General features: G+C 37.9%; 1 protein-coding gene and 2 pseudogenes across 1 annotated transcript; 2 read left to right on the top strand and 1 right to left on the bottom strand.

Moving 5' to 3' along the window:
* Positions 1 to 201: 201 nt before the first annotated feature.
* LOC117128062 lies at positions 202 to 10,020 on the top strand (annotated as a pseudogene).
* Positions 5,091 to 10,020, top strand: LOC117128063 (annotated as a pseudogene).
* Positions 6,951 to 8,873, bottom strand: LOC117127751. Its single transcript, XM_033278401.1, has 5 exons — positions 8,850 to 8,873; positions 8,741 to 8,747; positions 8,191 to 8,365; positions 7,426 to 7,909; positions 6,951 to 7,313 (listed from the first exon to the last, which is right to left on the bottom strand). Exons 1-5 carry the CDS (start codon positions 8,871 to 8,873, stop codon positions 6,951 to 6,953), a joined length of 1,053 nt encoding a protein of 350 aa, XP_033134292.1.
* Positions 10,021 to 24,817: the final 14,797 nt, after the last annotated feature.

Genomic DNA, 24,817 nt, shown 5'->3' on the forward strand with positions numbered 1-24,817 from the left:
TTGTTTTCCTATCAACGTATTTATTTCAGTGTATCATATGATTACTTGTCATTGACTTCGAAGAAAGTCCGGTTTTCCAAAAAAATACGATTTTTCATTATAAATTTTGATTGTGTGTATTTCGGCTCTCTCCCCAAATATAAACTATAAAATTTTCAAATCTACGGTTTTAAAGATTGTTTCGTCATCTACGTATCATCCGAATAAGGATGATTCATTTTGATATCAGCAACATCAGAATTGTTTCCTTAGAACTAGCCCTAAGAGAAAACAATTGTTCTTTCGATTATACACTTTCCTAAATTGATCTATAAAAAATGATAATGTCATTGTTAAACGCATATTTTATATATTTTCCTAAAATCTAGACGCTTTATACAATTATCCCATATTTAAAAACGCGGGGGAAATGCAATTTGGCCACCAAGCGTGGCGTATTAGAGTTGAGTTATTCAGCTAAATATCCAGTACAAGGAAAATGTAAATAACCACAAATTAGCCACACAAATTTTGTGGCTAGAGTTTTACAGCTACAAATAGCTACAAAAAGTGCCACAATATTTAAAAAGCAAAACGTGTAGCTGTTATGAAGATTTTTGTGGCTAATATAGCTACAAACTACAGTTATAGTTTTTTGAGGATAATTAGCCAAAATTAGTAACAAAATAATTTGTAGACATAAAACATCCACTATTAACCACTAAATAATTTGTTGAAGTATATAGCCACAATGTAATTTGTGGCTATTTGGAGAAATATAAATCCTAAACTTACTTTAGACCCTAAACATACCCTAAAGCCATTTATCCTAGATCATGAATTAAACTCTTAAATATAAACGTCAAACTATATGAACAGTGTTATATTTTGGATATATATATATACTATATGTTATGTTTAGGTTAGATTTTGAAGAAATAAATTTTCAAACTATAAACTGTAATCATACCCTAAACCTAATTTTTTACATTTACTTAGAAACTCTTGAAAATAAATAATAATTAACATGACAAAAAGAAAATCCAACACTAGTATCAAATTTTGAAATAGTTTAACAGTTTTCTTTCTAAAATCTAGATCATAACCATTAACCATACTCTAAAACTTTGATTATTATTCTAAAATCTAAATCCTTACTTATAAACTCTAAATATAAATAATATGTCAGACCAAACATTTATAAGAAATTTCAAAAAAAGTACAAATTACATCTATAAGCTAAGAAAATCCAACACTTGTAATATATTTTCCCAAATATTAATTACAAACCTTAAACCTAACCCTCAAAGCCTATCTCCAGAGTCCAGACATAATACTAAAACTCCAAACTAGATTTTAAAGTTAATTCAATTCGGTGAGTTTCCACATCTATTTTTTAACCTTAATAATTCTCAAACATTAAACATAACATCTAAGTATATAACCTGGGAAAATTGCCAAATTTGACTCACAACTTGATTTATAATGCAAAACTATACCCAAATTTGAATCAAATGCAAAAGTAATCTAAAAGACTATTGAAATTACAACCAGCCCCTTGTGAACAAACAAAAAAACCAAATTGTTTTTACGTTTCTAACCCCCGTAAGTCGTCTGGACTAGTTCTACTTAGAAATAATTTAAAATTTTTGTAAGAATATTTTGATAAGTAAAAAATTGAAATCATGTAATTAACATATGTTTTAAGAGATATAAATTAAGATATAACAAAAGTTAATCGTTTTCAACATAGATGAGTGAAAGTTGTGAGTTATGTTATTCATTGGTTTAGGTTTTGCCAACATATGTTGTAGTATTGTATTTGTTCTTAGGGTTAGATTTTGGAATGCATAAATATTTTTTTGAAAACTTCAAAATTTACGTAAGTGTGTTTATTTATATGTATAGTAAAGACTATTTAAGTATAACTACGGCTTTATAACGTGGTTAGTTAGTTAATTTAGTCAATTTAGGTTCAGGGTTAAATTTAGGGTCTGGGACGACTTACTAGTAAGTCGTCTGATGTACAATATTCAACAGACGACTTACTAGTAAGTCGTCCAAACCGGACTGAACCTTTAATTTTATAATGTACTTTTAAACCTAACCGGATTATTTAGCGGCCATATATAAGGTGTTTTTTATTCATTTTTTTGCGAAATTCAGAAAACCCTTATGTCGTTTCTTTCAAAGGCGATTTCAAAGGCGAATTCCGTCGATTCTCTCTAATCCATCGTTCTCACTGCCGGTTATCTCTCCGCCGTTATCACCATCGTTCTCACCACCGTTCTCACAGCCGTTTCCTCTATTTAAGATCTGAGAGGAAACCCTAGCGCGCATTCTCTCAGAGGCATCTTGTTGAACTCCGCCGCCGGTAAGTTATATCTCTACTATCGAGTGATTGATTGAGGAAAAGATGAACATAAAACGTTGTCTCTATCAATTTATACACTTGTTATTTTTTTCATGTCTATTTTTGCCGATATATAACCGCTACGTCGAAGGCGACTATATCTTCTCCGAATTTTCAGGTCAGCTTTAAAATGTTCTGTCTTGGAAGACTTATAATTAAGTCGTCTGGAAAGTCTTCCAGCTGGAAGACTTTCCAGACGACTTAATTATAAGTCGTTCAGCTGGAAAACTTGCTAGGCGACTTAATTATAAGTTTTTGATTGTTTTGAGATGGTTGACTTAATTATAAGTCTTTGATTGTTTGAGATGATTGTCTTTGATTGTTTTGCAGGCAAAAAAAATGGATATACCAGAACTCCCCCGTAGAATACATACAGTAGGGGAAGAGCCCCCCGCATGGCATAGCATTTCGTATAATACTTGTTGGAGGTTGCATGATGCTTTAAAGGAAGCTCTTGATGATGACGAATATGAAGAGCTGAAGGAGTCGAAGTTGGGAGTTTTCATCAAGTTCCAAGACCTGGGATTTGAATGGGCTTCAAGGCTGGTTCACTACATGCTCGGTTTCCAGCTGGACATAAAGAAGAAGTATGAGCTGTGGAGTCTCGTTGGTCCAGAACCTGTGAGGTTTTCACTGTTAGTGTTTGAAAACCTCACTGGTCTAAACTGCGAGTACATTGAGGACCTTGAAAGACCTCAATGTGTTGTTACAAAGGAATTGACTTCTTTTTGGGGGATGTTGGGAGTTCATGTCGAAGCTGGGCCATCTACTGAGGAGATAATAGCAGCATTTGGGAGATGCGAAGGGTGGTCTCGGGATGATCGCAAGCAGCTCGCGTACCTTGCCATCTTCACTGGATATATTGAAGGGAGAAAGTATTCAACCCCTACAGGGGTTAGTATGGCAAGGCTAGTGATGGAGCTAGAACGGTTTGAGAATTATCCATGGGGAGAGTCGCGTTTAAGGTGCTGATGGACTCTGTGAAGGGCAAAGATATTTCGGGTTGTTACACTATTAATGGGTTTGCACAAGCTCTCCAGGTCTGGGTGTACACAGCTCTGCCGGAATTAGGTGCTAATTATGGTAAACCTCTCCCAAACAATCCTTATCCACCGATATTGGCTTACAAGGGTGGCAAAGGACACAGACGCTTTAAAGAGGCTATCCTCAGTCAGGTATTTACTTCAATCTGGACGACTTCGCAGAAAATTATAATAAAGTCGTCTGGAAAGTCTTCCAGCTGGACGACTTAATAGACGACTTATAATTAAGTCGTCTGGAAAGTCTTCTAGCTGGAAGACTTAGTAGAAGACTTATAATTATGTAGTCTGGATAGTCTTTCCAGACGACTTAATTATAAGTCCTCTACTAAGTCGTCCAGCTGGTAGACTTTCCAGACGACTTTATTATAAGTCGTCTGCGAACTCTTTTCTTTCCATCTTTCTTAATCCGTCAAATATCTAAGTTCATATCTTTTATTTACTGCAGACTAGGGTGATCAACTTTGTTGAGAAGGACATTGGTGAAATGTTTCCAAAATGGGAGTTTGATGTTGAGGACACGCCTGCGGAGAACATAATTAAACTCATGTTTGTGTAGAAACCATGGAAGTGGACCATGGAACACTGGGAAGTCACTGGTATTAGGGTCAATACAAAGCCGGCGGTTGTGAGTCCAGCGAAGAAAAAGGTAGTGAAGGAAGGCAGTCCAAGACCTCAGAAGAAAGCTCGTAAAGAGGCACCTGCAGAGGCTAGTGAAGAGGCACCTGCAGAGTCTAGTGAAGAGGTTCATACAGTGGCTCGTTCAGAGGTGACTATGACTGTTGGTGGGTTGACCAAAGAGGATATTAAAACCATGTTAAAGGACGTAGTTGATGCCATGAGGGAAGGGTTTGGGACATGCCTTAAGGAGATCAAGTATCTGTCGGAAATGGTCGAAGATGTGGAGAAGAAGGTTGGTATCACCACAAAACGGAAAGGGACATCATCTCAAAACAGAGGGACAGAGACATCATCTCAAAACACTACCTCTCCACCTAAACCGACGCTCGAACCCGGGGTTAGTAACGAATCCTCTCCCAACAAGAGATTGAGTAGACAAAGTCTTAAGAATAAGAACTGAAAAGTTGCATTTGCTTTGTTTCTTGTATGTCAGAACATGTGTGCTTTGTTTATAGTGTATGGATTTTGTATATGTATTTTGTTTCATGTTTGAAGACACTCATTGGTTATTATTGTTTGAAATGGATTTTTGGTTATTATTGTATAAACCCATCTTGTATATTGCAGAGTGAAAGTGATAATGGGACGAATGCGGGAAGGAAGAGGTTGCCGGAGGATAAAGGTCCAGATGTGCCCGCAGATGCTAGTTCCTCGAAAGATAAAGCTCCAAAACCGAGCCTTGTTCTATTGGACAAAATCAGTCCACTGTTTTGGATTTACAGAAGGAGGATGCTAGATATCAGGATAAGAGGGATGCTGCTTTGGCCTTTTGCCGTGCAAAGTGATCAAACAAGGAGACTTGCTGCCTTACAGCAATCTCCTTATGCGGCAAATAGCACGGCCAAAGTGATCATTCCAAACAAAAAGCTTTATCCAGGCTATAATCTTTTTGCAACAATTGACAAGAAGAAGTTGAAGGAGCTCGCTGATTGGTTGAAAACTTGCCCGTAAGTGTTTGCTTTTCCCATAATGACTTAATTCGTCTGATATCTTCTGACTTGTACCCTATTTTATATGCAGCATATTGATGCTTGGATTAATGTGCTGAGGAAGAGGTACGACGCTAACCCACAACATTTCAGGAGCGAGAAAATGTGCTTCCTTGATCATCTCTTTGCTCAGCAATGGAGATTCAACTTCAAGGATTTTAAGGACTCGGAGCCCGATCAGAACGGTTTAGGAAGAAGACTCCCTGGTGGGGCGTGGAATTATTATGCAGGCGCTATACCATCATTTTGCTAATCGAACAAGGTTTGGGGGACGGATATTGATGATATCTATGCGCCAGTGAACTACAGCGACACTCATTGGATTGCTATGTGGATATCGATCCCTAAGAGGCACATAGTCATCTTTGACAGCATTTGTTCCAGTATCTCCCCAGAAGAACTCGATGTGGTAATGGAGCCTTTTCTCTACATGGTCCCTTATCTGCTTGCTGAGTGCGCTTCCTTAGATGAACAATGTGCCCAATACAGTTTGGAGCCATTCACATATGAGAGACTGGACAATATACCTCCAGCTCGAGCTGGTGATTGTGGCGTGTACACTCTAAAGTACATTGAATGTCATGCTCTTGGGATAAAGTTTAGTAAAAAAGACTTTGCTAAGGCCAACGGGAAGTCTACGAGGGATATGATGGCGGTGGATATATTTCAAGAGCACGCACATGAGTTCTTAAACAAAGACAATGATGCCAACCTGGGTGCGTATGAGGCATGATAAACAAGCTACATTAGATTATTTTGTATGATAGATTAGGCTGATGTGTGTATTTGAACTTGATCCCTATTTTGTAACCTATCTTCTTCGCAGAAGACTTACAGTTAAGTCGCTGGAATGTTGGACGACTTAACTATAAGTAGTCTGGAAATTCTTCTGTGCAGTGACATGTCTAACCTTTCGGATAATATAAAGGGCAAGACCTTCTTAAATTTGTTTGGTAGTGCAATTTGACAAAGAAGTTGACACAGATAAGTTCATAACATAAAATTTTAATACATAGACTAAACACTAGATGATTAACTGGACGACTTACTTGAAGGTCTTCTGGACGACTTACTTGAAGGTCTTCTAGAAGACTAAACACTAGACGACTAACTTGAAGGTCTTCTGGAAGAAAAAACCCTGGACGACTAACTGGACGACCTTCTGGACGACTTACGTGAAGGTCTTCTGGAAGACTAAACACTGGACGACTAACTTGAAGGTCTTCTGGAAGCAAAAACCCTGGACGACTAACTGGACGACCTTCTGGACGACTTACGTGAAGGTCTTCTGGAAGACTAAACACTGGACGACTAACTTGAAGGTCTTCTGAAAGAAAAAACCCTGGACGACTAACTGGACAACCTTCTGGACGACTTACGCGAAGGTCGTCCACGTCATTTCTTACATTGTGGTTTCGTATGGCCAGTTTCCTTGCATTTTGAGCATCTATAAACCCTGTGTTGCTTCTAGGGTTTGCGTCCTCTCATCCTGGATAGCTCCAATCAAGATTGCCATCTTGATTTCTTCTGTCTTCCCGGACCACGCTTTACATCTGGAGGAAAGCATGTGCGCTCCTCAACTTGTTGTCCAACAAAAGGATATATATTCTCTGAGTATCCTGCAAACAGAAAATCCTTTGAGTACACTGGACATACAAGTGTGGAGATATGCAAACCAACAGATGTTCCAGCAGTTATAGCATGAAAGCAAGGTATTTTCTCCACTACATAGACACCCCAATCACACTTTCCATGTTCTAAATCAACCACACAGTCCATTTTGCCACCTTTCACAAAGAATCGCCATCCATTAATTGGTTGTACCGTCATCGTATCCGCTATCTCCGATCAAACAACAGGCAAGTATTCAACACCTCGACTATGTTGAGTTGGGAGACTCAAAGCATCTTCTCTCCTTTTCCAAAACCACTTTCCTAGCTTCTCCCTTATGAACTCCAACTGGAACTGAACCGTAAATCCTCTAGCTCGCTTCAGAGCGGAATTAATAGATTCAGCAATGTTGCTTGTCTTTATGTTGCACATGTCCCCCTGACAAAAAACCCTTGACCATAGGCTGACGTCGGCATTCTCCAAATACGTTGCAAGGTCCGGGTTTGCACTCCGTATCTCAGCCATGTACCGGTCAAAATCTGAAACCGTATGAGCATAAGCAGCACCTTTCACCAAGCACAAGAGATGTTTCCCTTTATACTTTTTGACAATGTTATCTTGAAGGTGATAATAACATATTCCTCGGGTTGCCCAAGGAAACACCTTGTCACACGCACTTTTAATGGCCGCGTGCTGGGTCGGAGACTATCACCAGAGGCTGCTCATCAAATACACAACTAGCCAATTTTGTGAAAAACCGTTCCCAAGAAGGTTCATCTTCAGCATCTACGATCCCAAAAGCCAATGGAAATATCTGAAAATTCCCATCTTGTGCGGCTGCAACTAACATAACACCTCCATACTTCCGACTTAGGTGAGTCCCATCCACCACAATGACCCTTCTCTGATACTTAAAACTTTGATCTCCAAAAGAGGGAAATAGATACTTAAATCTATTGATAGAATCAAGTTCTATAGCCGTCATAGAACCGGGATTTGCTAAGGAGATTTGCTCGAGATATGATGGCAGACGCGAATACCCATCTTCTGCTGATCCTCTCACCAATATTTGTGCATATAAAAGTGCTCTGTATGAAGTGGTGTAATCAAGCGTCATGCCAAACATGTTCTTCATTGCATCAGTGATATGCTGCGGATTCAACCCATCAATGATTCCAACACGATCAATGAAAAGCCTACCAACATAATTCGGAGTACAGTGTCTCTGCTGAGCGAGTCGGTCTCCCACTGAGCATGTATGTTTTTCCACATACTTTGTTATCCAAAAAGTGTTTGTCCCATGTTTCACACTCGCTCTGACGTTTCATTGACAACCATAACCGGACATGTTGTCACAAGGAGAGTTTTCGTTGACTATTATATTCTGAGGAGAACTTAAACCTCATTGCTGTCAACCGCAGTTCTGAAAGCAGTGCATCCTTGCTAATAAAACTCTGGTTGACATAGATATTGTTACCGTTCAATCTTTTTGATATCTTCAAAACACATATCATCATCTTCCTCATCCTCATCTTCAACCTTTCCATAAACACTGTAATCATCACCATTCTCGTCCGCTTCAGCAAAATTAGAGATTCCAGCATCCTCCTCCCCATCATGATTTTCATCTTCAACCAAATCATCATCATCATCTTCAAAACATTCATCAGCTTCATCATCTTCTTCCCTGAACTGTGAAACCGTTTCCACCTTGCTACGACTTGATACACAAAGCCGTACTCCATACGTTTTGGTTATATCGAGCAAATTTTGAACTTGTCTATCACTTGTAACATGAATAGGAGGGGTGTCTGGAGCCAGCACATTTTTGCTGGTAATGAGTAGGTAATCTCCACAGATTTTGTGCTCATGTCCAGGTTGAAATCTTCTTGAGACATTGCAAGAAGTTCAGCATGTGTCGAACCTTCCCCCCCAAAAAATGATTCTCGCTCCTTTGACATTATCAACCACAAAATCCCAACGACAATCTTTCAACAACCATTCTCTATACACTGCATGTAACTGACACATAATCTACAAAAATTCAAAATAAAACACTTTAGTAAACATAGAGAAAATGAAGTTTACTAAATGTTGACGCATACGGCATACCAGAAAGTCGTCAGGAAGACTTACCAGTAAGTCGTCCAAACATGTCATTTTTTCAATTGAATTTTAAATAGGACGACTTACTTCTAAGTCGTCCAGCTTTGTTTGTTAAAAAAAAAACTTTAGACAACTTACTGGTAAGTCGTCTAGGATAAACGAGTTAGTTTTGGATTTGACCGAATTGTGTCAGATATTTGACTTTTCCTGGACGACTTACCAGAAGCCGTCTCTAGGTAAACAAAAATTTCAATATTTTATTAAAGCTAGACGACTTATTTGTAAGTCTTCTCAGGTTAGTTTGCAATTCGAAAAAAACTTAAATATTTAATTTTACCCACATGATTTACTTGAAAGTCGTCCAGGTAGACGACGTACGAGGAAGTCGTCCGAGATAAGCAAGGTTTGACCAGAATCTAGGAAATAAATCTGGATGACTTTGCTTATCCTGGACGAGTCGTCTTACTTGACGACTTCCGCGTAAGTCGTCTGGGAAAAGTTAAATATTTAAGTTTTATTTTTCAATTGCAAAAGTAACCTGAGTCGACTTACAGATAAGTCGTCTAGCTTTAATAAAATATTGAAATTTTTGTTTTCCCGGAGAAGACTTAGTGGTTAGTCGTCCAGAAAAAGTAAAATATCTTACACAATTTGATCAAATGCAAAACTAACCTGTTTATCCTAGACGACTTACCAGTAAGTCGTCTAGGGTATTCTCTAGCTTTTTTTAACAAACAAAGATGACGACTTACAAGTAAGTCGTCCGTTTGACCAGAAGACTTACCCGTAAGTCTTCTACAGCCAAACTACTTACGGGTAAGTCTTCTACGCGAACAGATCTGGAAAAAAATTCAATTTCATACATTAAACTAGTGAGATGACTTCCTTAGTTCACAGAGTCTTCTCCAACCACCCATAATCTCAAACGAAAGTAACCCACCAAGAAGAGTATGCTTGAATGGCTCTATCAACCATAAAAAAATTTGAATCAAAAGCTTGAGTTTTTTGGATGAATATAGAGGCAAAGTGAAAGAGATGTTGTTTTTATTTCATAACAAGTGAGAAAGAGAGAGTGTAAATCCATTTTAGGTGCATTAAGAGCTTCAAATTGGTTGTTCATGGTAGTTGGGGTATTGATGGCAATGACAATCTTGTAAATACTTGAAGATGATGAGGTTGAGAGAGTAAAAAAACTATTTTCGAAAAAGAAAAAAATTAATGGCATTTTCGTAAATAATGTGAACATATGAAGTGAATAGAGCAAAACAAAAATAAAAAAGAAGGAGAGGTTAGTTTTGTGTTTAACTTTATGTTTTCAGTCAAATCTGCAAAAAGTCCATATAACGTTACCCTAAAGGGACATGTTAATTCAACATTAAAAACAATTGAATTATGTTCCTGATATACCATGATTTTCACCCGTTTTTATACATGGTATATAAAGGTTTTAAGATGTATTAATCATGTTTTAGAGTATTTTCAAAGCAAATACAGGTTTATTCACCTGATGGAAGGAAATGATACCTTTGGGACATTTCGGAATGCTTTAACGCAAGGAAAATCGATCGACGCTTGAAGAGCATTATCGGTCGATCATAATCACTTACCATCGATCGACATACATAAATGTGCATCGATCGATACCCAATCACAAGGATGAAATCGCAAATTAAAAGATTTCATTTCCCAGAAGATCTTTTATTTACAACTTAAGTCCCTAGCCGCCTGTTAGGCTATATGTACTAGGGTTTTGAATAATTTCTAGCAGACACTTGAAAAAGACCTAGATTTGGAGAAGGAGCATTTTGGCTACCATTAGGAGAGCTTAGGAATGGAGAGATAGATCTGAGACTGCAAAACAGAGAAGATCTTGAACTCCTTTATTTCTATTACTCTATCTATTTGTGTTCTATGTTCTATGTTTCATTTGAGTTTATTTCACACCATCATGACTTTGTCTCTCATGAATATGTTTGAGTAAACCAATTGTTAGATTTAGGTTTCTCACCATGGTTGAAATTATGTACTGCTAATATGACTATCAAAAAGGTGTTTTGATTGTTCTTTCATTGCTTATGAACTTAATGCTAAAATTGAGATTGATCACCTTCATTTTAGATCTTAGGATTAATTGAGTCTAACTAACCGTTTTCCCTCAATATATGAACCCATTTGCGTGATCTAACTAACTCAGGCGCAACGACAGTTGGTCTGAGAAGGTTAGAGAACAAGTTAAACCCGTTCACAAAGCTCGCTAGAATAACCGTCGATCGATGCAACTATCGTTCTGTCGGTCGATCGTTACAAAGGTGTATCGGTCGATGTGCATTAAGTCACATCGATCGACACTATCTCGAGATCAAAATACGACAGTTGAGATCCGAGATCTAGCGAAGATAACCTATCCGGTTAAATCATTGTTTAGTTCAAAAACCATCAAACCCTTTAGTCTAAACTAAGTGCATACGTTTTATACCTGAGAATTACCTGAATCAAGCTGCTTTTCCAATCTTGAAACCACTTCAATTCAATCTATTGAATCACTATTGTTTTCGATTTATCATTTACAGCTTTTAAAACTATTAAAAATCATTAACTAATAAATATAATAATTTAAAAATCATTAATTAAAATTAATAAATTATATTTACTAGTAATTAATAGTAAATTCCGTATTTCTTAATATTAGCATTATTTAGAAAATTTAGAAATTAGAATTTATCTTTAAAGACGACATCGATCGACGAGGCATTACTGCCATCGATCGATGCAGGCATATCGACGGTTTTAACACTTATTTCACTCGATATCAGCCCACTTCCTCTTCCACACTCACAATCGAAACCGAAAACAAAAACACTCATTTTCTCTCTCGATTCTTGACGGATTTCATCCGTTCTTAGCCTAAATCCACTCGATTTTTCACTCTGTAACTGTTAAATCCACTCCCGAAATCAACATTCAAGGTATGCACTCGAAATTTTCAATTTTTCGAAAAATTAGGGTTTTCGTTTTGAGTTGGATTAGAACGCTTGATTTAGTGTGATTGAGAGATGTTTTTGTAGTTCATATTGCTTATCTAGAGTTCGGTTTGTGATTTCCATGCTTTTCGATTCGTATAAACGCGATTTGGAGTTGAGTGATTTTGCAAGTTTCGCGATTCGACATCGGTCGATATGAACTTGTTCGCATCGACCGATGCTCTCTTGTCTGATTGTTCCGACACAACGATATCGATCGATGTTCAGTACAACCCATCGATCAATATTACATTTCATCGACAATACTAATCCTCTTTTCTTCTTGGTTTCAGATGAGCAGCTCAGAGACAAACACGCGAAACAGAGAATTCAGGTCGAAAAGGAGGTTCGACGAGACTAGCAGCTCCTCCAACCCACAGCGTCACCCATGGCCTCGCGCCGAAGACACACCATTCGATGTCCCGGGCTATGATGATCCTAAGGCAGCGATCAACAGCAATGAGTGCCGTCAGCGTCCTCTGTCCGATAACTGGGACGACTACGACAGCCTCTTCTACAATGCCTGGCTGGGAGTCTCTATCGAGCCCACCAAATTCCTCGACCGACCCATCCTGAAGAAACTCGGGATCGAGGGAGATGTTAAGGACATGATCACACAGTTAGGACTCGGTACCATGCCCTCTCGCGCTTACGACCTCTACCCCGATCTCGTCCACCAGTTCATGGCCACTGTCGAGGTCACCTACAGGACTTCAGCTGCGAGAGTAGCGGGAGATGGCACTTTGACGTTCTTCGCCAGAGGGACACGCTACAGGATCACTATCTCCGAGCTCTGCCGCATCTACGGTTTCGATGAGAGCATCGCCTCCTACACGGTCCCACCCTTCTCACACCTCGACAGATTCTGGGACATCGTCGGCACAGGAGTTTGGGACACGAACAGGGCCGTGATATCAGACATCCGCCATCCTGCACTGCGCTACTTCCTACGGCTCCTTGCAAACACACTGGTTTGCAAGATGGAGCCCAACAAGGTCAGGATAAAGGAGCTCACGTTACTTTTCTGTGCAGTGAACGGCGTGCTGGATTTGGTTGAGTTGGACGAGGACGGCGAGGTAAGCCCACCGAACCTCGGAGCTGTCTTTGCCGCGCACTTAGTGGAGCTGAAGAAGAAGCCCTTCACCAGCAAGGGTAAGAACAAGAAGGAGACAGTTGGGAGTCTTCTGACCCCGATTTTCCAGTATCTCGGCATCCGCCTCGACTCTCACTCTGCCGACCGCGACCACGCCTTCCTCGACGAGCAGCACTTGGTGCACTCGCTATGGCTCGAGGAAGGGAAGCTCTGGCGTTTCAGGATCCGCGACGAACATCGCCTTCTACCCCTACCAGATAGGAGGATCACTGACTTTGGCAACAACGTGGAGCAGCTTCGATGCATGCCAGACGAGGCATTCCTCCACAACCCGCGGAACATGTCACGCCGACCTCCCAGCATTCGCCGTACCAGAGCTCGGGACGTACAGGCACCTCCTCTCCCCGACTTCCTGAACATCCCGGACATCCCTATGCACGACCAGGGAGACTTTCAGAGGTTCGTGGTGGACGCTCTTCAGGCCATCTGGGCTAGAGTGTCTTGTCGGAGCAGGAGAGCCACAGGAGCGCAGGCACCAGCACCAGCAGCACGCAGGGACCCATCCCCAGAGGACGATGAGGCGACTGATGAGGACACCGACTAGTCCTCCCATCTATATCTCTTCTCCTCTTATTATGAACTTGTTTATTTATTTTCCGAACATGTAGGATTTATGTTTTCAAACTTATATTTTATGTTTGAGGATGCTTATTATTTCTTATGCTTGGTTGTCTAACAGAGCTAACATTAGGCAAGGAACTTCGAGTTTGACTCCAAGCACATGCAAAAATGTATGTGCTTTGCCATCGATCGATATGGAAAGGATTACATCGATCGATTCTGGGCGAGTAACATCGATCGATATGGAGAGTATTACATCGATCGATGTGTAGTACGGATAGGTAATTCATTCTCACTCTAACATTCTCAAACATCTAACTTGATTTTAACCTACCCTTGGGCACTTTGCACCGAGTCGGTGTAATTTAAGTCTGGGGGAGGTAGTTACTAACACCACTTTCTTGAGTTTCTGTCAAAAATCTTTTCAAAAATAATTTTATTGAGTCAAGAAGGGGATTATGAACTAATGATTTCTACTTGAATGTCTAACCACTTTCTAGCACCATTCTAGATTTACTGACTGCAGATAATACTATAGATGCTAAAGTGTATCAACCAGTCAACTATACACACTTGTTAGCTTGTTAGAAAGAACCGAAGCTAACCTCCAACACTAACCTGACTTCACCGCTTGTCTTGGGGCTTGGTATACATAGGATCGGATTTTTCAGACAAGACCGGAAGGTAAAGCCTTGGGTACAATTATATGTCACATTCCTCTCTCTAATTTCGACCCTAGATTATTTAGTATGTTAACCAAAAAAATACATATATAAGATCTATTGTTTAAGTAGGATGAGTCTGAACAGGACTTGGTGGCTAAAACCATTAAGGCTTGATTCATAAAAGACTCCAATAAAAGAGTTCTAAACGGGACTTGGAGGCGGCAATCTTCAAGGCTCGCTTTCGCAAAGAACTCTTGGATATATGTCAAAAAGAAGTGAACAGAGCTTGGTGGCAACCACCATTAAGTTTTGATTCATGGAAGCCTGTCCAATCTTGGTCACTGATCCTGCAATGGAAGCAGACTTTGAATCAGGAGAGAAATTAGAGAGAGAGAAATTATGAACTAACTTTTACCTACAGTTACAGATACTTGTCTGAAATCCTTGCATCCTGTGATCGATACTCCCAAGGTAAAGCCTACACTTTTTACATTAAGAAATGAGGTTGGTTGAGGAGATTGATAATAAGATTAGTTAAGATTGTTGGCTAGATGATTTTGGTTGCTAAGCTAGGATATTGCATAATGTATATCTGTAAGAAGGAACCTTAGATGTGGAATGCAATATTATAGAGGTGATAATTTCAATGTTTCAAATCTGTGAGTCCCTGATGTTTTCAACCCTCTTCCAGAGAGATTGTCCGTTGGTTTAACTTGAGGACAAGTCAAAAGATAAGTCTGGGGGAGTTGATATACCATGATTTTCACCCGTTTTTATACATGGTATATAAAGGTTTTAAGATGTATTAATCATGTTTTAGAGTCTTTTCAAAGTAAATACAGGTTTATTCACCTGATGGAAGGAAATGATGCCTTTGGGACATTTTGGAATGCTTTTACGCAAGGAAAATCGATCGACGCTTGAAGAGCAATATCGGTCGATCATAATTACTTACCATCGATCGACATACATAAATGTGCATCGATCGATACCCAGTCACACGGATGAAATCGCAAATTAAAAGATTTCATTTCCCAGAAGATCTATTATTTACAACTTAAGCCCCTAGCCGCCTGTTAGGCTATTATGTACTAGGGTTTTGTATCATTTCTAGCAGACACTTGAAAAATACCCAGTTTTGGAGAAGGAGCATTTTGGCTACCATTAGGAGAGCTTAGGAATGGAGAGATAGATCTGAGACTGCAAAACAGAGAAGATCTTGAACTCCTTTATTTCTATTACTCTATCTATTTGTGTTCTATGTTTCATTTGAGTTTATTTCACACCATCATGACTTTGTCTCTCATGAATATGTTTGAGTAACCAATTGTTAGATTTAGGTTTCTCACCATGGTTGAAATTATGTACTGCTAATATGACTATCAAAAAAGTGTTTTGATTGTTCTTTCATTGCTTATGGACTTAATGCTAAAATTGAGATTGATCACCTTCATTTTAGATCTTAGGATTAATTGAGTCTAACTAACCGTTTCCCCTCAATACCTGAACCCATTTGCGTGATCTAACTAACTCAGGCACAACGACAGTTGGTCTGAGAAGGTTAGAGAACAAGTTAAACCCGTTCACAAAGCTCGCTAGAATAACCCTCGATCGACGCAACTATCGTTATGTCGGTCGATCGTTACAAAGGTGTATCGGTCGATGTACATTAAGTCACATCGATCGACACTCTCTTGAGATCAAAATACGACAGTTGAGATCCGAAATCTAGCGAAGATAACCTATCCGGTTAAATCATTGTTTAGTTCAAAAACCATCGAACCCTTTAGTCTAAACTAAGTGCATACGTTTTATACCTGAGAATTGCCTGAATCTAGCTGCTTTCCCAATCTTGAAACCACTTCAATTCAATCTATTGAATCACTATTGTTTTCGATTTATCATTTACTGCTTTTAAAACTATTAAAACTTTTTAGTCTATCTTCATTTCTAATTATTTAAGTCAGTTGAGTAATCCTAGAGTCTCTGTGGATTCGATCCCTAAGTACTACATCTGAACCTCTTTTGATGAGAGTAACACTCTTTAGGGTAATTTGAGTGATATCAGTTCCCAATGAAAAAAGCAACTGAATTCTGATTGGTTAATAAAGAAAGGCACGGATCACTCTGAAATGAATATCAACCATCGATTGTGTTATGATCTAATGGACACGAATGATTGTGTTTTTTGCTTTGTTTCTTCTCTTCTTTCTATTTATCTGTTTCTCCTTTCCCTTTTAATCTCCATTAACAACAGAAAACAACAACAAAACTAAAACCATCTCCAACCCACCTCTATTTTCTATCTCTATATTTTCCTCTAAAATAGAAAATCTCTATTATAGAAGTGGATTTGCTCCAATGTATGTTTCTATAATAGAGTTCCTCTATTTATAGAGAAAAATATAGAGATGTACTACTTTCACCTTTAAATATAGAAGTAAAAAGTAACATTCCTCTATATTTTCTCTAAAATAGAGAAACTCTATTATAGAGTAATACATTGGAGCAAATCCACCTCTATAATAGAGATCTCTATTTTAGAGGAAAATATAGAGACATGCATTGGAGATGCTCTAAGAACCATCGTTTGTGGAAGCACCGTAGCCTAATGGTTAAGGTTTAAAGGCTTCTACATCCAGGTCTGGGATTCAAACCCCTATGCAATTTCTTGCAGATTACAGGAAATCCAGGTTTCAAGTCCCGGAGAGAGCAGTTTATTAATGCAGGTTTCAGAAGAAAGGTTTACAAGGAATCTTCAACATGGTGCAAGTAAATCTGGTCTGGAATGGATCTTCATAGGACGGCTCAGATGATGTAGTTAGGCGTAGATCTTCATAAGGCAGGTAGTATTATCGGTTGTCGAATCGTCTATGTAATCTTTCTAATAAATGTAATGTCATAATAAATCAGCGTTAAAAAAAAAAAGAACCATCGTCTCAATAGAAGGCTCTATCTACTAATACAGCTGGTGCTTCTCATCTAGAGCCGTTGATAAACAAGATTATTCGTCGATGAACCCTGTGTCGAAGCGCGAATCATTTGCTCTCTCTCTCTCTCGGTCTCGCGATGCCTCTCAGATTCAAGCCATCTCGCGTTGTGGGGCTTGTTGACCTTCACAATCTGCTCTGAATATGGCTTAAGAAATCGATTCAACCTGAGACGATGATACATGCTTAAGAGAAGATAGATAATTTTGTATAGCGGTGCAATTGCAATGCAGTGGTGGTGCCCGCAGTCATGACGGTGGTGGTCGCTGTCGCCGTCAAGTCCAAGCGAAAAAGCAGCGGTGAGGATGCGGAGAAGATAGACAATTTTGTATATATATATTTTTTTTTTTGTCAAATAAACAATTTTGTATTAGGTTTAGGTTATTTTTGGGCAATTTTCTCAAATAGCATTTTTAAGTTTTTGTCACAAAAATAGCTCCAAAATACTAAAATAGCCTCTTTTTAATTTTGAAAATTTTTATTTTTATTTTTATTTTTTTTAAATTTAAAACTCTATCCCCAAAATTTTTCCCTTTAATTTTAAACATATTTCTAGATTAGTTAGTTGTGTTAAGAAAAATCTAGATTAGTTAATCCTATGGTAAAAATGTACTTTTACTATTTAATAAAACTATTTTTGGTCATTTTTCTCGTTGAAAGTTATTTCTGTGAGAAAAACTTAAAAATGCTATTCTAGAATATTTTTTTTTCTTTTATTTGGTTTAGTTTTTTTAGTAAACCAGATGTAATTTGTAAACCAATTTTAGTTTATAAACCAAATTCTTGTTCTTAGTAACACATACAAACCAAATTTAATTTACAAATCAAATTTTCATGGTAAATCAATTTAATTTTGTAAACCCATTTTATAATTATATATATATATATATATATATTTTTTTTTTTGTTATATTTTCCATATTTTGAACAATTATATATTAGCCACAGTTTTGAATGTTACTTTTTGTGGCCAAAATAGCTGCAAATATAATTTGTAGCTAATCGTAGATACTAGCTACAAATATTGTTTGTGACTATGTCGTGAAATGACGGCAACAAATAGCAATGCTTTGTTGATAGCCACAAGCCCTAAATAGTCAACGAATTATTTTTGTGACTTTTTGTAGCTATCGAACAAATAGCCACAAAAATCAGTTAATAGCCACACAAAAAAACTGTAGCAAATTTTAGTTTTTCTTGTAGTGATCGTTGCTCTAAAAAACCTATTTCTTATTCATTTCAGCCTATAAATCGAATAATATACATAAATGTCACAAAGTTTACATGAAAACAGCAAAAACAAATTGATGAAAAATGATATATAATGCGTCGTGCATAAAATTGCAGAGACCTTAAAAATCATAAGAGGAAGACGATATGTTAATGACGAATCTACCTTTCACTAAACTTAAACATCGAAAAACATGCGAAAAATGATTTTCCCGACCTAAGCCTCCACTGCTACGCTGTGTAATCTTTATTGTATCTCCTTACAAATGTATTATATATATATATAACCGAGATAGCATAATAACCTTAAAAATCCTTGTATAATCCCCGATGTGCATTAAGTCACATCGATCGACACTCTCTCGAGATCAAAATACGACAGTTGAGATCCGAGATCTAGCGAAGATAACCTATCTGGTTAAATCATTGTTTAGTTCAAAAACCATCAAACCCTTTAGTCTAAACTAAGTGCATACGTTTTATACCTGAGAATTGCCTGAATCTAGCTGCTTTTCCAATCTTGAAACCACTTCAATTCAATCTATTGAATCACTATTGTTTTCGATTTATCATTTACAGCTTTTAAAACTATTAAAAATCATTAACTAATAAATATAATAATTTAAAAATCATTAATTAAAATTAATAAATTATATTTACTAGTAATTAATAGTAAATTCCATATTTCTTAATATTAGCATTATTTAGAAAATTTAGAAATTAGAATTTATCTTTAAAGACGACATCGATCGACGAGGCATTACTGCCATCGATCGATGCAGGCATATCGACGGTTTTAACACTTATTTCACTCGATATCAGCCCACTTCCTCTTCCACACTCACAATCGAAACCGAAAACAAAAACACTCATTTTCTCTCTCGATTCTTGACGGATTTCGTCCGTTTTTAGCCTAAATCCACTCGATTTTTCACTCTGTAACTGTTAAATCCACTCCCGAAATCAACATTCAAGGTATGCACTCGAAATTTTCAATTTTTCGAAAAATTAGGGTTTTCGTTTTGAGTTGGATTAGAACGCTTGATTTAGTGTGATTGAGAGATGTTTTTGTAGTTCATATTGCTTATCTAGAGTTCGGTTTGTGATTTCCATGCTTTTCGATTCGTATAAACGCGATTTGGAGTTGAGTGATTTTGCAGGTTTCGCGATTCGACATCGGTCGATATGAACTTGTTCGCATTGACCGATGCTCTCTTGTCTGATTGTTTCGACACAACGATATCGATCGATGTTCAGTACAACCCATCGATCAATATTACATTTTATCGACAATACTAATCCTCTTTTCTTCTTGGTTTCAGATGAGCAGCTCAGAGACAAACACGCGAAACAGAGAACTCAGGTCGAAAAGGAGGTTCGACGAGACTAGCAGCTCCTCCAACCCACAGCGTCACCCATGGCCTCGCGCCGAAGACACACCATTCGATGTCCCGGGCTATGATGATCCTAAGGCAGCGATCAACAGCAATGAGTGCCGTCAGCGTCCTCTGTCCGATAACTGGGACGACTACGACAGCCTCTTCTACAATGCCTGGCTGGGAGTCTCTATCGAGCCCACCAAATTCCTCGACCGAGCCATCCTGAAGAAACTCGGGATCGAGGGAGATGTTAAGGACATGATCACACAGTTAGGACTCGGTACCATGCCCTCTCGCGCTTACGACCTCTACCCCGATCTCGTCCACCAGTTCATGGCCACTGTCGAGGTCACCTACAGGACTTCAGCTGCGAGAGTAGCGGGAGATGGCACTTTGACGTTCTTCGCCAGAGGGACACGCTACAGGATCACTATCTCCGAGCTCTGCCGCATCTACGGTTTCGATGAGAGCATCGCCTCCTACACGGTCCCACCCTTCTCACACCTCGACAGATTCTGGGACATCGTCGGCACAGGAGTTTGGGACACGAACAGGGCCGTGCTATCAGACATCTGCCATCCTGCACTGCGCTACTTCCTACGGCTCCTTGCAAACACACTGGTTTGCAAGATGGAGCCCAACAAGGTCAGGATAAAGGAGCTCACGTTACTTTTCTTCGCAGTGAACGGCGTGCTGGATTTGGTTGAGTTGGACGAGGACGGCGGGGTAAGCCCACCGAACCTCGGAGCTGTCTTTGCCGCGCACTTAGTGGAGCTGAAGAAGAAGCCCTTCACCAGCAAGGGTAAGAACAAGAAGGAGACAGTTGGGAGTCTTCTGACCCCGATTTTCCAGTATCTCGGCATCCGCCTCGACTCTCACTCTGCCGACCGCGACCACGCCTTCCTCGATGAGCAGCACTTGGTGCACTCGCTATGGCTCGAGGAAGGGAAGCTCTGGCGTTTCAGGATCCGCGACGAGCATCGCCTTCTACCCCTACCAGATAGGAGGATCACTGACTATCAAATCCAATCATACTTCATACTCTCAAATCCAATCCTATTCAAATTATAAAAATTTGAGAAAAAAGGAAGAGAAGAAGATATTGGAATTTATGTTGGTGAGACTTAAGTAATATAATTGCTGGAAGTCTTGCCACATGTAAATCCAGTATATTTCTTCTTTTTCTTTTTTTTTTTTCTAGTTTTTACGGTACGAGATGTTTACGACGATTTTGGTTACGAGGTGTTTACGACGATTCCGTCCTACGTGGAATTAAAGTGGGCCGCGTTCATCATTTACTTTACGTGGTATTTACGACGAATCTCTCCTACGTGGTATTTACGACGAATCTGTCCTACGTGGTATTTACGAGGAATTCGTCGTAAGTTCGACGTTAACATACAAGGAATTAACGAGTATTCCGTTTAAATCCCTAAAATCCGAAATCCCAAACCCCAAACCCCATATCCTTATCTTCTACTTCATATATTCCAAACCCTATCTTTATTTTCATTCCAAACCACAATTCCTTATTTTCATTCACTCAGAGAGTCTTACGTGGAATTAGCGTTCCCCGCTTTCTTTATTTTTTTTAATTTGGTCGTAAACTCCTCGTGGCCTTACGACAACCTTACGACGATTTTGGCTTGCGTGGAATTAGCGTGCCCCGCTTTCTTTATTTTTTTTAATTTCGTCGTAAACTCCTCGTGGCCTTACGACAACCTTACGACGATTTTGGCTTACGAGGAATTAACGAGTATTACGTTTAAATCCCTAAAATCCGAAACCCCAAACCCCATCTTCCTTATCTTCTACTTCATATATTCCAAACCCCAAACCCATCTACCCTTGAACCTCAATCTATTCTTTCACCTCAAACCTTATTTATAATATATTCCAAACCCCAAACCACAAGTCCTTATTCATAATTAAAATAAACTTTCACATTACCTTATTCATAAATCAAACTCCCACATTATCTTATTCATAAAACAAACTACATAAAATCAAATACATCAATCGGATATATCAACATTCTCGTCATCACTAGAAACATCATCATTTTCATTAAACTCGTCTTCAACAGCTTCATCTATGGCATCGTCGGTAAGATCTTCGTACTCGTGATTATGCGGATCAATGAGAAGGATGTCATCAATTTCTTGTTCAGGTTCCTAGACTTCATTTATCTGTTCTTCTTGCAATGGTGGTTCTTCTCCACTGATAATTCGTCCTCGAGGTGTAACTTTGATCACAGCTAACCAATTTATACCCGAATCTCTCATTCGAGGGTATGGAAGGAAGCTAACTTGGTCTGCTTGTGAAGCTAAGATGAAAGGCTCAAATTTGTTGTACCTTCGTCCACCGTTGACATCAACTACACCGAATTTGTTAGACCGAACACCTCTGTTGACGACGGGATCGAACCATTCACATTTGAAGAAGACGCATTTCAGCTTCAATATCCCTGGAAATTTGACTTCAATAATCTCCGTCAAGATCCCGTAGAAATCTATTTTCCCTTTCACACATATTCCATAGTTACTGGTCGCCCGCTGTCTACCATACTTATATGTGTGAAAAGTATAGCCTCGTGTGAAATTACGACGAAAATTAATTGGATGGCCAAAAAAAACGTGAGCTACCTACCAAGTTGGTGGATTCAAAATTTCCTTGTTAAGTACACGTAAAGTATTTCGTCGTTAAGAAGTCGCGAAGTTTACGTGGTATTTACGAGGAAATAGTGTTTCCTCGTAAAAACCACGTCAATTTACATCGTTTTTACGACGAAATTGTTTTGTCGTTACCTTACGACGAAATAACGATGCTTCTCTTTTTCTACGTATTTTCCTCGCAAAATCAACGTACTTTTACGAGGATTATTTTTCCTCGTTACTTATCCTCGTTAAACTTACGTTTTCTTGTAGTGACTTGCTTTGCTTGAGATGACAAGATAAAGGGTTCAACTTTATTGTACTTCCACGTAGCATTGACATCCACAACTCCAAACTTGTTATATATATCGAACAATGTTTTGAAATCTGATCTGGACCATGAGTCGGATGACTTACCAGGTCACTAGGTTATTGGGCGAATCTCGAGTTAATATATTAATTAATTTTGTTATATAATAATATATTAGGTATTGATAATATAATAAATATTTTTTTGTTTTAAAAAACATTTATAAAAATAGATAACTTTAGTAACAATTTTTGTAACAAGTTAAGAGTTATGACATATAATAAAAATATATCCATACTTAAAATTCTTAAGTATTTTAATGTCTAATGTGAATAATAAAATTAAACTTTAAATCCAAAATAAGCTAAAAGTAAAACATAAAATTGTAACATATTATCGATAAAAAAAATAAACTAATGCCAAATAACAACTAGTTTTGTTAATAGACTCATAATCCACAAGATCATATGATTTTTTTCTTATAAAAACTAAAAACCTAACTTATTAATTAGAATACAAAACTGATTCTAATAATGTGACTGAAAAAAATAAAAATATAACAATTAAAATTTATGTATTTGTTCAATCGGTAGCCAGATTCCAGGTTTTAACGATTTTCTTGTGGGGTTTAACGAATTTTGGTGTGTTTTACCGGGTTTTTAAATAATAGTTATACTTAAAACCTATACTGGATTACATACTAGGTCATTGGGTTTACCGGTTCGACCGCGGGTCCGTGCCGATTTTCAAAACACTCACATCTATTGACGACCATGTCGAACCACTTACATTTGAAAAGGATACATTTCATCTTCAATAAACTGAGGAATTAAATTTCAATAATCTCTTGCAAAATCCCTTATAAATATGTTTCACGTGTCACACATATTCATAGTTGACAATTGCCTGACGTCTCCTATACTCGTAAGCGTAAAAAGTACATAGGTGATGTGGTGATATTAGAAACTTGGCCTTGAATCAATCTTGAAAACATGGATGATAGAATGGATCGTCATAGATACACCGATAAGTAAAATTAAACCTTATATAAATTTATAGATATTGATGATTATATGTATCATTAAACGTATAATGATTAATAATTTCTACATCTGTTTTCAACCACTTAATGAAGTGTTGTTTTTTTCCATTTGTTGAACTTAGTCCTCGGTATTCTTGGGATAGCATATTCAACTTTGGCAAAAAATTCACTATTTTGAAAAATAAATGATTAATTACATTACCATATATGAACAAAGGAAAACTTGAACATATATATATATATATATCTTCCAAAAGACTGCTGCATTTCCTCGCAGTTTATGAGTATATGTGTGGACACTGTGACATCTAGACTACCAAACTTTTTTTAGTTTCTCACCTAGACGTCCGATTTGGCAGAAGATATCTGGAACACTTTCTACTGCATATGTTGGCATAATACTAGCATCATCATTTTTTTAGAGCTATTTTCCAAATGCGCACTTTTAAAACCCAATGTAGTATCAAATGAAGTGAGATGCTTCCTCCAACCCATCAACTATTGAACCATAAGTCCACTTTCTTTTACAAAAAAAGATCCACTTTCTTTTTGTCCCAGCAGTGCGACCAAAATACTCTTTCTTTCTCTGTTTTTATTCTATCTCCCGTTACCTAAACGCCCCCATATGGCCTCTCTCTTATGTGTTTTTTAACCTAGACGTTGGAAAACCATTGAAACATTCTACCACCACATTTTCTAGGCTCTGCCATTATTGCTTGTTTTGAAGTAGACTTGCCTTCAAAAATAATTCTTTTTACAAAGTAATCGTATCAAATATCACATGAGGTAGTCTTGTGGATTAGCACAAATTTTGATATATATATATATATATATATATATATATATATATATATATATATATATATATATATATTCATGAAATGTGAAATTTATTGATAAGATTAAAGAATATGAATTTACAAGAGATTAATAAATCTAAAAGCTATTCACATTAAGAAGATGCCCGTATAATCCTATGTGAAATAAAAAAAAT

Source organism: Brassica rapa, chromosome A09 (genome assembly GCF_000309985.2).
Source record: "Brassica rapa cultivar Chiifu-401-42 chromosome A09, CAAS_Brap_v3.01, whole genome shotgun sequence".
NCBI classification, from domain to species: domain Eukaryota; kingdom Viridiplantae; phylum Streptophyta; class Magnoliopsida; order Brassicales; family Brassicaceae; genus Brassica; species Brassica rapa.

Coding starts and splice junctions, on each gene's coding strand:
- LOC117127751 (XM_033278401.1), bottom strand. CDS start 8,873: ATGACATGTTTGGACGACTTACTG. Junction 7,910..8,190: donor GATATCAAAAAGATTGAACG/GTAACAATATCT, acceptor TTATGTTGGTAG/GCTTTTCATTGATCGTGTTG. Junction 7,314..7,425: donor TATTTGATGAGCAGCCTCTG/GTGATAGTCTCC, acceptor ATTGTCAAAAAG/TATAAAGGGAAACATCTCTT.